Source organism: Carassius carassius, chromosome 8 (assembly GCF_963082965.1).
Source record: "Carassius carassius chromosome 8, fCarCar2.1, whole genome shotgun sequence".
NCBI lineage: Eukaryota > Metazoa > Chordata > Actinopteri > Cypriniformes > Cyprinidae > Carassius > Carassius carassius.
The window spans coordinates 7,553,813-7,570,037 of record NC_081762.1 but is presented as its reverse complement, the minus strand read 5'-3'; the positions used below and the strand labels follow the sequence as shown (position 1 = coordinate 7,570,037).

General features: G+C 38.0%; 1 protein-coding gene across 1 annotated transcript; it reads right to left on the bottom strand.

Moving 5' to 3' along the window:
- Nucleotides 1-1,581: 1,581 nt before the first annotated feature.
- LOC132144646 (uncharacterized) lies at nucleotides 1,582-16,105 on the bottom strand. Its single transcript, XM_059555199.1, has 25 exons — nucleotides 16,060-16,105; nucleotides 15,931-15,975; nucleotides 15,762-15,806; nucleotides 15,289-15,333; nucleotides 15,157-15,204; nucleotides 15,046-15,081; nucleotides 14,632-14,691; nucleotides 14,211-14,273; nucleotides 14,079-14,126; nucleotides 13,915-13,970; nucleotides 12,991-13,039; nucleotides 12,805-12,849; nucleotides 12,696-12,725; nucleotides 12,532-12,579; nucleotides 11,819-11,872; nucleotides 11,238-11,282; nucleotides 11,070-11,120; nucleotides 10,947-10,991; nucleotides 10,827-10,862; nucleotides 3,802-3,846; nucleotides 3,462-3,515; nucleotides 3,083-3,118; nucleotides 2,814-2,849; nucleotides 2,483-2,527; nucleotides 1,582-2,118 (listed from the first exon to the last, which is right to left on the bottom strand). Exons 2-25 carry the CDS (start codon nucleotides 15,971-15,973, stop codon nucleotides 2,084-2,086), a joined length of 1,098 nt encoding a protein of 365 aa, XP_059411182.1. The 5' UTR covers nucleotides 15,974-15,975; nucleotides 16,060-16,105; the 3' UTR covers nucleotides 1,582-2,083.
- Nucleotides 16,106-16,225: the final 120 nt, after the last annotated feature.

The following is a 16,225-nucleotide window of genomic DNA, read 5'->3' as shown; positions in this document are numbered from 1 at the left end:
AAACAAGCATCAAAATGCTAATGTTGCGTAAAATTGTCCAGCTTCCCACTAGCTGTCTTCAAAGCCATAGCTGTTACTCATCATATAACATCTAATCTTGGTTGGTGATGATGGGTATCTCCTCTGAAAATTTTTTCCAGTTTTAGGTGCGTATTCAGAGATTTTAATGAAACGTTTTTGTAATAAAATCATATATTACTATTATTATTTTTATTTTGCTGTTGAAAGTTCTAATAAGCAGGACAGCCACTGATGCTGTTTATAGGACATACATTTGAATATAGTTTAAAGTAGTTTAGAGTCTGCGTTTGTTTTGATTAAACATTCATTTCAGACTTTGAAAACATTCAGCAGGGATGAATTACACAATAAGTGTATTATAGATTGATAGGTCATTTCATGCATTGATAACAGGTGTATCAGATGATCTGATTTGATGAATTTGTGCAATAATTCAACACCTAACTTTCACAGCAACACACTGCTATCTTTTATTCTGTTTTTTTTTTTTTTTTTCGAACTTTTTTCCTTTGTTTGCTCGGCAAAAGGAACTAGAAAATATAATAGGAGAATCTTATGAACCTTTCTGTGAGATTCACGTGCAAAATAGATACCAAAACAACAAAATGAAATAGGAATTGTTTTTTGTTGGTTTTTTTTTTTGTTTTTGTGGTGTGATTTGTACACATGCTGTTCACTATAGACTTCCATTATTCAACACTTGTTTATGTTTGGATGGTCAGACAGCTCGGTAAAGGAATGTCACTTGTTGATTCTGATCATTTTCAGTCACATTTTAGTCATTGGGTGACTGTCATAGCCAGAGAGACATAAATATTAAGCATAAATTATTTTATTACGCATGTGAACAATACTTTGTGTATTGAAATGTTTCAAATAAAATGTTTTTGAAAGTATTTGGAGGTAGTTTGGATTTTTATTTTCCCTGCTAATTCCAGTTTTTGATTGCAGCCGAGGTTTTCAGTTTCTCGTTGGTCGTCATTAGTTGGTCTATATAGTTCATCACCGCTGGCAAGATTGTGTCTTACTGAAAGTTGACTCTCTGACATTTACATTTACATTAAGTCATTTAGCAGACACTTTTATCCAAAGCCACTTACAAATGAAGACAAGAGAAGCAATCAAAACAAAGTAGAAACCAAATGTCTTTTTCCCCTTTATATGTATATATATATATAGATAGATAGATAGATAGATAGATAGATAGATGCTACACGGGTCACGACCAAGAAAATGTAAGAAAGGAAAACTTCAACACCCATAATGCATTTGGCTCGATCAGGCTTTCAGTATCAATACAAAAGATACAAAAATGTTGCTATATTTGTAGTTTTCACAAAAGCCAGCTGGATGACGCGTTTACGTCACATTGCGGACTTTTTCCGACAAATATACGGGGATGAAAAAAATAATGCCCATTGTTTATTTACGTATACTGCCGACATTGTAACAATACAAAGTTGTCTGAAAATCGGTGAACTTACCCTTTAACATAGGGTTGACGGTTGACAGTCAACCATTATCCAAATAACGTTACCCGTTTTTGAGCCGATTCCTCCGAACGGGTAAAATTACAAATATTTGAATTTGATGTTCAAAATAGATGTTCAATTTAATGTAAAGATTATCATCAAATGACATACATTCAGCATTATACAGTCTGAGACATTGGACAAGAATATTGCTTCAACTTCTAGGCAAGAAAATACAGTAGCGACATTTATGGGGAAAACAACCGTTACATTTACACAGCAAATACGTTTAAAATCGTGATTTTCCTCTCTTTGATTTATTTATTTTTCTTTCGTTGTACTAATGAATAAAATACTTAGGCTACAGGGCACTTTTATAAACAGGCGCAATAAAACGTTAAGTTACAGTATCCTCTGAATGTTTAAATAGTCGAAAATAAAACAAACGGACACACACACACACACACACACACACACAGATAAAGGAGAGCTGAGTCTAGCGGGCGGGTTCACGGTTCCTCTGCCAGGCGTTCAGGTCTGTGCACTGAAATCTGTAGCGCAGAAACCTCACTCGCGGCTTCATGTGGAAATCAGCAGGTATCTTCCAGTTCCACATTTTCTGCACCTTTCATAAAGCGCACAGATCAGTTCATTGAGGCCAAACAGCTGGACAGACGTTTACAAGCAGTTTTTCAGTGTACAAATTCATCGAGCATCTTTAGTGAAACACGAGGAGAACGGACCGAAATTATTTCCTATTACGTGCATACTACAGTCAGTAAGATTAAAAATAGTAAAACAGTAAAACTTTTTAAGTTAAGCCCAGTCTGTGGAACCGGGCCATAATGTGTTAACAATTAAGTAGCCTATTAACTGTTTTTCCAATATTATTGAGATGGTTTGGGTCGTTTGTTTTGAATAGGCCTAGCTCTATTCATTTGATAGATGTTTCAGCATGAATGATCTGCATGGAGAATTTTCAGACCCACCTTCAGGACCCTGACCAGATGTGTGGTACTGTTCACCTGCTGATACTGGACAGAACAAGCAAAACAGAGAAAAGAGAAGAGCTGTTGAGCATCTGTTCATCAGCACTGGAGACACTCCATCATTGTTGCATCTCAATCAGACATAAACGGGAATTTATTCACAAGGTATTCATTATTTAATTTCTGTTCTAGAATTTTCCTTCAGTTGATTTTATGAACGATATGTTTCATGGACAGGTTTGACATGGCTTTGAGGTGAAAGCGAGATACAGATCATCAGAATGAATCATGTGATTGAAGTGAAGGAGATCTGAACTCCCATGAAGCTTACCAGCTGGCTTTGTCTGTTCCGTAGCACCAGGTTGGCCTGTCAGAGGAGAACAAACCAGAGGTTTACATCAAAACAACTGATTTTATGAATTTACCCTGTTAGTTTACTTTAATATGTACGGGTAAGCAGGTTTAGAGATGTAGTGTGAATCAAAAATGACATTTTGACATGATTTAAGAGACACTGATATTAAGAGACAGTTAAAAATTCCAAGAATTTGAACAGTAGTGTATGTATTCATGCATGTATGTATGTATAGAAAAACTTACTTGGACTCCTGAGAGTCCCTTGAGGTTCAGCTGTAGCTTAAAAATAAAAATGAAAAAATCAAAAATATACTTTTTCCTTATAGTGTGTTTGATCTGGTATTCACCACATCAAGGGGACCAAATGTCTCCACAATGATAGCAACACCAGTGAATTCTGACCTTGTGGGGACATTTCTTAGGGCCCCATGAGGAAACAAGCTTATAAATCATATAGAATGAAGTTCTTTGAAAATCAAAAAATTGTGTGAGGGGTGCAGTGATAGAAAATACAGTTAGTTCAGTATAAAAACTATTATGCCTATGGAATTCCCCATAGGTATACCTGTGTGTGTGTGTGTGTGTGTGTGTGTGTGTGTGTGGGTGGGTGTGTGTCACCCACCTGTGCCAATGGCATCTGTCTGTGAGGAAACCCCTGTGAATGGATCCCCTGTGACTGCAGTTGAGTTTTAAAAAAGGTTTGTTTCATTTTTAACTTTTAATAAACTTTTGCCACAATTTCTGCTTTGTAAGCAAACCCTTGCAAAAATTGACCTTGGTAATCATAGTTTCCACCAAATATCATTGTTATTGTACTCTACATTGTAGAATTTCCTTCAAACAGGCTTTTAGTATCTTTGTCATTCTTTCTGCAGAAACTACATTTACCATGGTACATTTTTATAAGGGCAGCTTAACGGTTAGTCCACCTGATGAGGCAGAGGTTTTCAAACGTAATTTACCTGGTAAGTCTGTCTGAACCGTGCTACCATGTGTCTCTGAGGCATCTGAAAGTTTGACAACAACATTTGAAATGCCAAAATAAAAAATCATACAGTTTGTTACTTCTGCTGATTACTACATATATATTTACAGTCGTGGCCAAAAGTTTTGAGAATTACATAAATATTAGTTTTCAAAAAGTTTGCTGCTAAACTGCTTTTAGATTTTTGTTTCAGTTGTTTTTGTGATGTACTGAAATAGAATACAAGCACTTCATACGTTTCAAAGGCTTTTATCAACAATACATGACATTTATGTCAGTATTTGCAGTGTTGGCTCTTCTTTTTCAGGACCTCTGCAATTCGACTGGGCATGCTTTCAATCAACTTCTGGGCCAAATCCTGACTGATAGCAACCAGTGTTGGGGGTAATGCATTACAAGTAACGCGAGTTACGTAATCATATTACTTTTTTCAAGTAACTAGTAAAGTAACGCATTAGTTTTTAATTTACAAGAAAATATATGAGTTACTTTTTCAAAAAAGTAACGCCAGTTACTTTGTATTCCCATTTTTTGACTGACAAGCCTCCTGTTCCCATATTGGGAGAAATCGGAAGTATGGAGGCGTTGTGTGTGCTGTGTGAACATGTTACTGTAGTTCTAGACTAAATGTGAATGTGCATTAATTCATCCCACTCACAAAAAAACAAAAAACTAAACAGATTTAGTATTCATCAAAATTAATCAAAACAGTGAAATGCAAACTCAGAATATGACGCAAACCTGCAATAACTAAATATATTAAATAACACAAATGTATCTATTCCCATTTTATTAACAGTGTCTTTGCTGCTGACCTTTAATGATCCAGTTCAACCATACTAATAATTAAAAAATGACTTTAGATAAACTAACAATTGTGCTTCATTGTTTTTTCATTGCTGAAGAGTGTTGAACCTTCTTCTCCTGTGTTCTACTGTACAGACGTGAATTTACTTTTCCTTCAGCCTGAGGTTTATTCATTACAGTTTTTGGTGTGAAAGGGCTTTTACATTTGCTATAAATAGAACTTCTTATATTTAAAACAATCAAGCCCTGCTCATATTTAAAAAGTAACGTGAAAGTAACGCAAAAGTAATGTAACACATTACTTTCCATAAAAAGTAACTAAGTAATGTTGTAATATAGTAATTTGCCAATAGGTGTCACTGTTGTATTGCCATGTAGTTGTGTCACTACAGTTCTGTTATTCATTCTTCTTCTTTGTTTTTCTTCTTCTTCGTTGGATATAATAAAGAGCACATGCAACTTCAATAGGTTATGGGCCCAGATCTTCGCTAAAGCAAAAAAAAAAAAAAGGTAGTTTTACACTATTTTTTTTTGTGAAATAGACAGTGTTGTGGAACTCACAATGGAGGATAAACTGTTTATTGAAAAGCTGAGTGGGCCAGAGAACTGGGCAACGTGGAAATTTCAAATGGAACATTTGATGAAAGCTAAAGGACTATGGGGCATGGTGATGGAGACTGACAACGTGGCAGAAGGAGCAAATGCACAGGCAAGAGCAGAATTTGAAAAACGGAAAGAAAAAGCATTTTCTGTGTTGGTGCTGAATGTGAGTACGTCTCAGTTGTACCTGATAACAAGCTGTAAGACCCCTAAGGAAGCGTGGGACACGCTAAAAGGACATTTTGAGAGAGACACTCTTGCAAACAAGCTGTTTCTGAAGAAAAAATACTTCAGATGTGAAATGAAGGAAGGAGAAAACATAACTGAACACTTGAAACGAATGAAGGAGCTAACTGACCAGCTAGGGGCAATAGGTGCGGTGATTGAAGAGGAGGACCAGATTGTAACACTGCTGGGTAGCTTGCCAGCAAGCTATGCTACAATTGTTACTGCACTGGAAACTAAGTTGGACAGTTTAACACTGCAGTTTGTTCAGCAAGCATTAATAAATGAAGAACAAAAACGAGTGTCTGCTGATGGTAACTATGGCGGTGCTATGTCCAGTGGTGCTGCTTCTGGAGGCGCATCAGCAATGTCAACACTAGTTCGTAGTGATATGCAGGCTAACTCCAAGGCAGTGAGAGCTGACAGATCCGGCTCGTGGAGATGTTACAAGTGTGGGAAAGAAGGACATATCAAGCGTGACTGTCCAAGTAAGAAAAAACAGACTAAAACTCACAAAGCCAAAAATGTAACATGTGAACATGATGAAGACTCGTCTGAGAGTGCCTTCGTCGCCAGAGAGGCAAATCAGGATAAGATGACACAACAGGTAGAGTGGTTGATCGACTCTGGAGCTTCAAAGCACATGACGTGTCATGAAGAAATTCTTCAAGATTACCAGAAATTTCCAAAAACACAGTCTGTGAAACTTGGTGATGGCAGAGTGGTTGATGCTCTAGGATTTGGTAATGTTAAACTGAGAATGGCATTAAAAATCAGTGATGTAAAAAATGTCACAATGTTTGATGTGCTGTATGTTCCCAAGTTATCCGGGAATCTCTTCTCAGTGGGAGCTGCTGTAAAAAAAGGAAATACGGTGCAGTTCAAGAAGTCTCGCTGTTACATCCGTGATAAAAATGGAAATCTCAGAGGAATGGGAACACAAAGATCTGATGGAATGTATCAGCTGGATGTTGAGGGAAGGTCGCCCACCTGTCACTGTGCATCAAGTGCATTAGTAGCAACCAGCTTGTGGCATCAACGACTGGGTCACACCACTAAGTTGAAGGAACTTAAAAAACTGGTGAATGGAGTGGACTATCCTGCAGAGAAAGAAGTTCCATTCTGTGAAGCATGTGTGGAAGGCAAGCTGTCTAGAAAGCCACATAAGCCAGTGGGAGAAATCCGTTCCAAACGTAAACTACAGTTGGTTCATAGTGACGTCTGCGGCCCCATGCAGACTGAATCTATAGGTGGATCAAAGTACTTTGTGACTTTTATTGATGACTATTCTAGATGTTGCAAGGTGTACTTTATGAAACAGAAGAGTGAAGTTCTTTGCAAATTCAAGGAATTTGAGAAAATATTATCCAATGAGTGCGGACAGAAAATAGCAAGACTCAGAACGGATAATGGTGGGGAATACACATCCAAAGAATTTCAAGAATACTTGAAGGCTCAAGGTATCCACCATGAGACAACTGTACCTCACACACCTCAGCAAAATGGTGTTGCAGAAAGAAAAAATAGGACATTAATTGAAGCAGCGAGAACCATGCTCTCTCACGCTAAATTAACAAAGTCTTACTGGGCAGAGGCTGTAGCGACCGCAGCTTACATACAGAACAGACTCCCCACATCTGTTCTGAAACAAGTGACGCCCTACCAGAAATGGTGCGACAAACAGCCAAATGTGAGTCACATGAAAGTGTTTGGTTGCGTAGCTTATGCACATGTCCCAGACATTGAAAGAAGAAAACTGGACAAAAAGGCTGTGAAGCTTCGTTTCGTGGGATATGCCAACAATGCCAAGGGCTATCGCTTGTTTGACGAAGAAAAAAGAAGGATTCTAATTCGTCGGGATGTGATCTTCAACGAGTCAGACTTTGACTTGAAACAAGAAGTGGATATTTCTTGTTCGGAGAATGAAGTTATCATGAAAACTGACGAAAGAACCCCAGTCGATGCTACTGTCGATGAAACTGCTAGAGAAGGTGGCAGAATCAGAAAACCACCTAAGAGATATGGCTATGATGAGTTTGCCGACCTGGTGACTGTTGATCATTATGCTACTGTTTGTTGTGTTGCAGAACCAAGCACACTGAAAGAGGCAATGATGAGTCCAAATGCAAAGGAATGGCAGGAGGCTGCTGACTTGGAATATGAATCACTGCTGGAAAATAAGACATGGGTTTTAGTGAAACTACCAAAGGATCGGAAAGCCATAGGATCAAGATGGGTGTTTAAAGTCAAGCATCATAGTGACGGACGAGTGGAGAGATACAAGTGCAGACTTGTGGCTAAGGGTTACTCACAGAAGTATGGTGCTGACTACGATGAAACTTTTTCACCCGTGGTACGTTTTAGCTCAATACGTACGTTGCTGTTCTTTGCAATCCAGAATAACATGCATGTGCATCAGATGGATGTGGTAACCGCATTTCTAAATGGACACCTGGATGAGGAAATCTATATGGAGCAACCAGAGGGATACATCAGACCAGGAGAAGAAAGTTTGGTGTGCAAGCTGAAGAAGTCAATATATGGACTGAAGCAGTCCCCTCGCTGCTGGAGCAAAACTTTCACAGAGTTCATGAAGAACATTGGATTCAAACAGAGTACATCAGACCCATGTGTGTTCGTGAGATCTCGACAGGAGCTGGAGATATTAGCTGTGTATGTTGATGATCTAATTCTGATCACAGAGTCGATGGAAAGCATGGAAGAGCTGAAACTTGCTCTTAAGAAGCGCTACAAGATGAAGGACATGAGAGAACTGTCCTACATCTTGGGAATCTCTGTCATCCAAGACAAAGACAAAAACTGTGTGTTTCTTCATCAGAAGCATTACATTGAAGCCGTTCTTCAGAAGTATGGTATGCATGATGCAAACCCTGTTGCAACTCCAGCTGATGCAAATGTAAAGCTAAAAAGGGACGATGGTGTCAGCAAGCCTGTGAACCCAAGTACTTACCAGTCTATGGTTGGTAGTCTACTGTATGCTGCGATGGCCACACGGCCGGACATAGCACAAGCTGTGAGCGTTGTGTCAAAGTTCAATGCAAATCCAAATGTTTCACATCTGACTGCAGTGAAGAGAGTTCTACGGTACTTGAACGGTACACTGAATCTCGCTCTCAAGTATGAGCGGTCAGAGTCTGGAACTTTGGTCGGTTTCTCAGATGCTGACTGGGCAGGAGACCAGGACGATCGTCGCTCTACAACCGGAAATGTGTTCTTACTGGGTGGAGGAGCGGTGAGTTGGCTCAGCAAGAAACAGTCAACTGTTGCTCTTTCAACAGCGGAGGCTGAGTATGTTGCACTTAGTCAAGCAGCTCAGGAATGTACCTGGCTTAGACGACTACTGAGTGATCTTGGAATGGATGCTACTCCTGTGGTCATCCTGGAGGACAACCAAGGAGCCATTGCAATCGCAAAGAATCCAGTTGATCATTCAAGAACCAAGCACATTGACATTCGCTACCATTACATTCGTGAATGTGTGCAGAATGGACAAATACAACTGCAATATTGTCCCACAGATGACATGAAGGCTGACATCTTGACCAAGCCATTGGTGAGGCAGAAGTTTGAGTATCTTAGGAGTGAGATTGGACTTTGTTTCATTTAATTCTGTTTAGTCTGATCTTAAAAGGGCTAGAATGTGTTTAGTGTTAAATATGTTACGGTGTAAACCAGTATAACATGGCATAATTTTTTTTTTTTTGGTTAATATAATTTACTAAGAAATGGCTTAGTCCTATTGTAAAATTAAGTGGGAGTGTTGTAATATAGTAATTTGCCAATAGGTGTCACTGTTGTATTGCCATGTAGTTGTGTCACTACAGTTCTGTTATTCATTCTTCTTCTTTGTTTTTCTTCTTCTTCGTTGGATATAATAAAGAGCACATGCAACTTCAATAAGTAACGTATTTAGTTACTTTTTTAGGGAGTAACGCAATATTGTAAGGCATTACTTTTAAAAGTAACTTTCCCCAACACTGATAGCAACCCATTCTTTCATAATCACTTCTTGGAGTTTGTCAGAATTAGTGGGTTTTTGTTTGTCCACCCGCCTCTTGAGGATTGACCACAAGTTCTCAATGGGATTAAGATCTGGGGAGTTTCCAGGCCATGGACCCAAAATTTCAACATTCTGGTCCCCGAGCCACTTAGTTCTCACTTTTGCCTTATGGCACGGTGCTCCATCATGCTGGAAAATGCATTGTTCTTCACCAAACTGTTGTTGGATTGTTGGAAGAAGTTGCTGTTGGAGGGTGTTTTGGTACCATTCTTTATTCATGGCTGTGTTTTTGGGCAGAATTGTGAGTGAGCCCACTCCCTTGGATGAGAAGCAACCCCTCACATGAATGGTGTCAGGATGCTTTACTGTTGGCATGACACAGGACTGATGGTAGCGCTCACCTTTTCTTCTCCGGACAAGCCTTTTTCCAGATGCCCCAAACAATCAGAAAGGGGCTTCATTGGAGAATATGACTTTGCCCCAGTCCTCAGCAGTCCATTCACTATACTTTCTGCAGAAGATCAATCTGTCCCTGATGTTTTTTTTGGAGAGAAGTGGCTTCTTTGCTGCCCTTCTTGACACCAGGCCATCTTCCAAAAGTCTTGGCCTCACTGTGCATGCAGATGCACTCACACCTGCCTGCTGCCATTCCTGAGCAAGCTCTGCACTGGTGGCACTACGATCCCGCAGCTGAATCCTCTTTAGGAGATGATCCTGGCGCTTGCTGGACTTTCTTGGACGCCCTGATGCCTTCTTTACAAGAATTGAACCTCTTTCCTTGAAGTTCTTGATGATCCTATAAATTGTTGATTTAGGTGCAATCTTAGTAGCCACAATATCCTTGCCTGTGAAGCCATTTTTATGCAACGCAATGATGGCTGCACGCGTTTCTTTGCAGGTCACCATGGTTAACAATGGAAGAACAATGATTTCAAGCATCACCCTCCTTTTAACATTTCAAGTCTGCCGTTCTAACCCAATCAGCCTGACATAATGATCTCCAGCCTTGTGCTCGTCAACATTCTCACCTGAGTTAACAAGACGATTACTGAAATGATCTCAGCAGGTCCTTTAATGACAGCAATGAAATGCAGTGGAAAGGTTTTTTTGGGATTAAGTTCATTTTCATGGCAAAGAAGGACTATGCAATTCATCTGATCACTCTTCATAACATTCTGAGTATATGCAAATTGCTATTATAAAAACTTAAGCAGCAACTTTTCCAATTTCCAATATTTATGTAATTCTCAAAACTTTTGGCCACGACTGTATATCCATATTTTCTAAACATTTATATTATCTGTGCCTTGCTCATTCTGATTTATTCATATAATCTAAAGGTCACACACCTGTAAATCCAGTCCCAGTCGCACGCACAGAATCTGCTTTTTAGAAACACACACTACACATGAAAGCCTTGCATGAGTGATTGACTGATGTGTCTGGGTGTGCTGAGGAAACATGTTTACCTGTGTAACTCGGCACGCCGTCAGTCACAGCTAAGTGTCCCTGCCCTGAATAACAGGAAACAGCATGTCATAAATATTTCAGATTTACTTTAATTATTTCTTTGCATATTGTGTTGTACTCACCTGTCATGTCTGTTTGATTCTGTCCGTCAGTCACTGGATCACCCGCCGCACCTGACCACAATGTCAGCTCCGTTATTACAGGAACGTGCACAAAATCCAATGCTACTTTACATTCACTCATGGTGTATTTCGTAAATAGTATGTTTGGTAAAATCTTAAATATAATACCTGCCATATCTGTCTGCATGCTTGCACCGGTGACACCGTCAAATCCTTTGAGAAGCCAAGGCGAGTTTATGTAGCACATTTCAAACACAATGGTAATTTAAAATGCATTACATACAAATAATCATATTAAAAATGAATCTTAAAGAAGCAAAGAGAGATGGATTTACAAAAAATAAGTGAATTATTTTATTATAATTATTTTTTAATTTATTAAACTGATCTATAAGGGTTATTATGGAAGTCTACAATTAATATAATTCTATTATAATTCTGTTTATAAGTAACAAGTTAAACTTTTTTCAGAAATGCGAAATCTAAAGTCAGAATTGCGAGATATAAAATCGCAATTGCAAGAATTACAAATTGAATTATTTATTTTGTGGCGTAAAAAAACAAACTAACAGAATTGCGATATGTAAATTTTGAATTGCGAAATTTTTCTTGTATTTTACATTCATGATTCTGATTCCTGAACTCTGAGAATTCTTCAGAATTGCAAGAAAGTCCAAATTGTGTCATTTTTAATAATAAAAAAAAAATCATTCTGTGGTGGAAACAGGCTTCTATATGTGGTTACCTACCAGTCGTGTCAGCGTAAGGACTGAGGGTGTGGTCACTTTGATCAAGAGTGCCAACTGAAAATAAAGGCAACAAGAAAAATAGTTTCTAAAGGGGCTAAGTGGATTAATATTTGATTAATATATGTGTAAAGATGATTAGTGATGACTTATTAGCGCTGTTCCAAAATCTAGTGGGATACCTTGTTGTCTAAATAGATAGGTGCCTTCTATATGTAAAATAGTATTTGGAAATTTTAACTCATAAGTTTGAAGTTAGCATGCTGGTAGGTGAATTACAAGTCTAATTCCCCTCAAAGCATTCTGGGATTGTTTTCCACAATACCTTAGGTTTTTGGTATGGATAAAATAATGCATAAAATAATGCTGCCTACCTCACTGTGTGAGAAAACCAATGATGATGTTACAAGTGAATAAGTTGACAATTGAACTATTGTTTAAATAACTAAGTTTCCCACTTTTTTAAAAAAATGTGCAAAGTAGTACACTAGCATATAGATGTGATGTGAACTAAAATCCACAAAACTCTGATATTTGATTTCATGGCTTTAAACCTGCCATGAGAAATATTTTTCGTATTAAGCACAAGCCTTTGGTAAACCCACACAACCCCACCCTTCTAGACAGACTAGCCAAGAGAAGACGCATAAACATTGAATTATGGCTAAAAAATCAATTGACTTTCAGTGATGTGATAGAACCGGGTGATATAGTACCAGCTGCGTGATGCATCTCCACTGCAGCGTCCTGATGGCCTGTTCCGCCTGTTTGGAAAGACATTGGGAATATTCACATCAATTCCAGGATATAAGTCCATCAATAATATGATGTTGTGATTGTGTGTTGATTAGTTGTGTTTGTTTTATTACTAGATACATACTGATGTCGAGATGAATGCCTGGAGGGTCACCTGTGAATGAATTCAGACACACACTACAGTTCTCTCCTGTTCATAGGTTTCATATGCTTTTATAGACATTTTAACATACCTTTCTGCATGCCTACCACAGGTTTGTGCCTACCGTTTCCATTTCCTGTAATGCAATTATGAATTATGTGTCAAAATAATACTGTATGAGGAAATCCCTGCAGGTGGGCAACCACCTAAAACAGCTTGGACCATGGAAAAGTAGCCAACAACTGCTATGATTGGAATTTTGTTGATTGTAACTTACCATTTGTATCAGGTAAGTCTGCACCATTATTATCTGCCCCACCATCTGAGGAGAACAACAAAACTGCTAAATATAATAATGTATCTCATATATATATATATATATATATATATATATATATTTTTTTTTTTGTGTGTGTGTGTGGGGGGGGGGGGGTGTAATTGAAAGTAGGGCTCATACTTTACCATAAAGATCCATTGTTATTGTTAACTTTAGTCAACAATAAATAAGAATAATAAATGCTATACAAGTATTGTTCACTATTAGTTGATATATATATATATATATATATATATATATATATATATATACATTACATTAGTTAACATTAAGCTAGATTAATAAAAGCCGTTGAAATATTGTAAATTGTCAATTTCAACTTTACTAATACATTTAACAATTGCATTTTCATTAACTTTTCATTAACATTTACAAAGATTAATAAATGCTGCACGTATATTAGTAAATATACTGCTAATTGTATGTATTCTTGTTAGTTAGCTATTGCATTAACTAATGTCAAAGGAATAACTCACCAAAACATATGAACATTTGCTGGAAAAAAAAATTACTCTAAGCCCAAGATGTAGACGAGTTTGTTTCTTTATCAAAACAGATTTTGAGAAATTTTGCATCATGGGTGCCGTCAAAATGAGAGTCCATGCAGCTTTTCGCTTGACAAGTGGATTATTTGTGGATTATTGTGATGTTTTTTTATCAACAGTTTGGATCCTCATTCTGACGGCACCCATTCACTGTGAGCAAGTGATGTAATGCTACATTTCTGGATATCTGTTCAAGAAAAAACCTATCTATCTTGGATGGCCTGAGGGTGAGAAAATTTACAGCAATTTTTTTTTTTACTATTCCTTTAACAAATGAGGCCTTGTTGCAAAGTTTTACTAAAATAGTTGTCTTATCTGAATAATCTAAGAAGGAATGGCCCGGATGTGACATTATGCCAAAGACTACTGAGGAATCTGTAAAAATCTAATTAAACTTCAGTTTTCTTTTTTTTAGCATTTTATGTCACTTTCCACCAAACTATGCAGGATTTTTGCTGAGAATGTTGTTTAACATCAGTTTACCTGTTGTATCAACTGGTGATTTTGATTGGGCTCCATTATCAGCCGTGTCTGGAGATATTATAAAGATATTATTAGAAACATAATATACTATTACAAATCTAATGCTAGTAAACCAATTAATACTTTACTTACTGATTGAATGATTATAATCACCATTCCCATTGTCAACAGACAGGTAATCCGGTCCTGGAGAGTCTGATATACCGAACAAGGGACAATCTGTCTTGTGTCATTCCACCTATTGTTCCTTCATTCTATCAGTTGTTCTATCTATCCATCTTAAAAGCTCCTACACTCATTCAGTAAACTGAGTTATGAGCTCAGTGATCAGTCTGTGTAATTCATACGGATGCATGAAACCCCAGTGACCTCTCATGACACTAAAAACTTCTCTGAAAGTTGTCGTAATGCCCCCTTCGGAGCCAAAGTCAGGATTGTAAGTCTGACAGAGTTTATTAGACGTGTGCTGGGATAATCCCACAGCTACTTGGGTAAAAGCACTCTAAATTTACAGGACCTAAAGGAGCACAGAGCGGCAGCCAGCAGCCATTACCTGGAGGAGCTTCTAGAACCGGACCGCCACTGGACGGGTGCCCTGGACTCAGGCCAGCGGCTGGAAAGGAGAACCAGTGAGAGAAAAAGGACAGCTTTGATTCACACCAGTCGTCTTTCAATAAATTATTAGGTAGAGAACAGGATCTGGCTGGTTTATTCTGTTAGCGCGGCCCATAATTAGTACAGCGTGACAGCTGGACAGAATGAGGGAAGGCGCTCAGTGCCGTATGTGAGCCGTTTCACAGCATGGGCATAAAAGTAAATCAAGTGAACTTAACAAGTGTGGGACGTCCTTTTTTGCTACAAGGCCAATGGGATCAGTAGAATGCAATTCAGATGACCGCAGCACAAAAGCCATAAACATCAAGCCTCTGGTTAAGTGAAAAATGGATGAGTTTAAGTGGACGCTTACCTGCCGAATCCACCTGAAATGCGAGTCCCATGTGATCTGTTGAGACAGCGTCAGTTACTAGGCATGTGGGTGGAACGTCTGGAGGAGTGTCTAAGAGGTCTAAAAGCGTACCTAGCCCGTCTGTTTGGGTGTCTGGACCAAAGCTCTCTCCTATTCCACCTGTAGAGGGAGACATTCTGGTCCATACTGAGAATCACATTCAGTATTTCTTCCAATAATTAATGAGAACAAAGAAATGCTCACCCATCAAGCCAACAAGGAAGTAATGGCTTGACTGATCTGTTATACCTGCAATAAAAATTTGCAGTGAAATGTTTGAGTTCCTAGTATGGTCTGATGCTCACATTATTATTTAGTGAATATGTATAGATTTTTTGATTTTAAATGTATACACTTTCGTTTAAAGGTTGGTTTCTGTAATGTTAAAGACGTCTGATCAGAAATACAGTAAAAACAGTACAATTATCAAATATTATTACAATTTGAAATCACTGTCTTAATTTTAATACTTTTAAAATGTTATTTATTCCGGTGACACAAAGTAACATTTTTGGTCAAGTTAAGGCAGTGTTGTTAAAAAAAGCAAAAAAACCTTACTGACCCCAAAGTTTTGACCAGTAGTGTAGAAACTTCTTATCAGTGTTTTGGTTTTGGGTTTAACTTTGTTAACTTTGTTTTTTGCTATTCTAGGGCAGAAGAGTTGACCTGATGTTTACCTGTAACTTCCAGGTGAGGGCTTGTGCCAAATGAATCAAAACCACCTGCATACGTACATATAACAAACAACACATGAAGAGAAGTTTTTTTCTGAAAACAGTGTAAGTATACTTTTTTATCTCAGAAATGAATGGTTTTTCGGTAGGATTTTAAACCATGCTTTTATACCTGTTCCTTGTATCTGAGATGTGCCTGCCATGAAATGATCCATGCCTGCAAATTAACAGCAGAGACAGTTAGTTTTTATTTTTCATGTCATATGAAATGTCAATAAATTAAAACTAATTTTTTCCTCACCTGTAAATCCTGTTTCTCCTCCATTCAGAAGCTGTTTGTGTCCATTGCCTGTGAGAGGAACCCGATTAAAATGACTACATCACTCCTTCTTCTGATTAATATGGTGCACAATATTGTTTGAAGTGCATTAACACACAATAACACTATCTCAGAGATTTCTGAATGT

Bases quoted from the DNA above. Each gene is read 5' to 3' on its own strand.
- LOC132144646 (XM_059555199.1), bottom strand. From the start codon at position 15,973: ATGGATCATTTCATGGCAGGCACATCTCAGATACAAGGAACAG. The intron at 10,992-11,069 runs GTGAGTACAACA...CCTGTTATTCAG, and splicing joins GAATCAAACAGACATGACAG to GGCAGGGACACTTAGCTGTG. The intron at 3,516-3,801 runs GTAAATTACGTT...ACTCAACTGCAG, and splicing joins GGTTCAGACAGACTTACCAG to TCACAGGGGATCCATTCACA.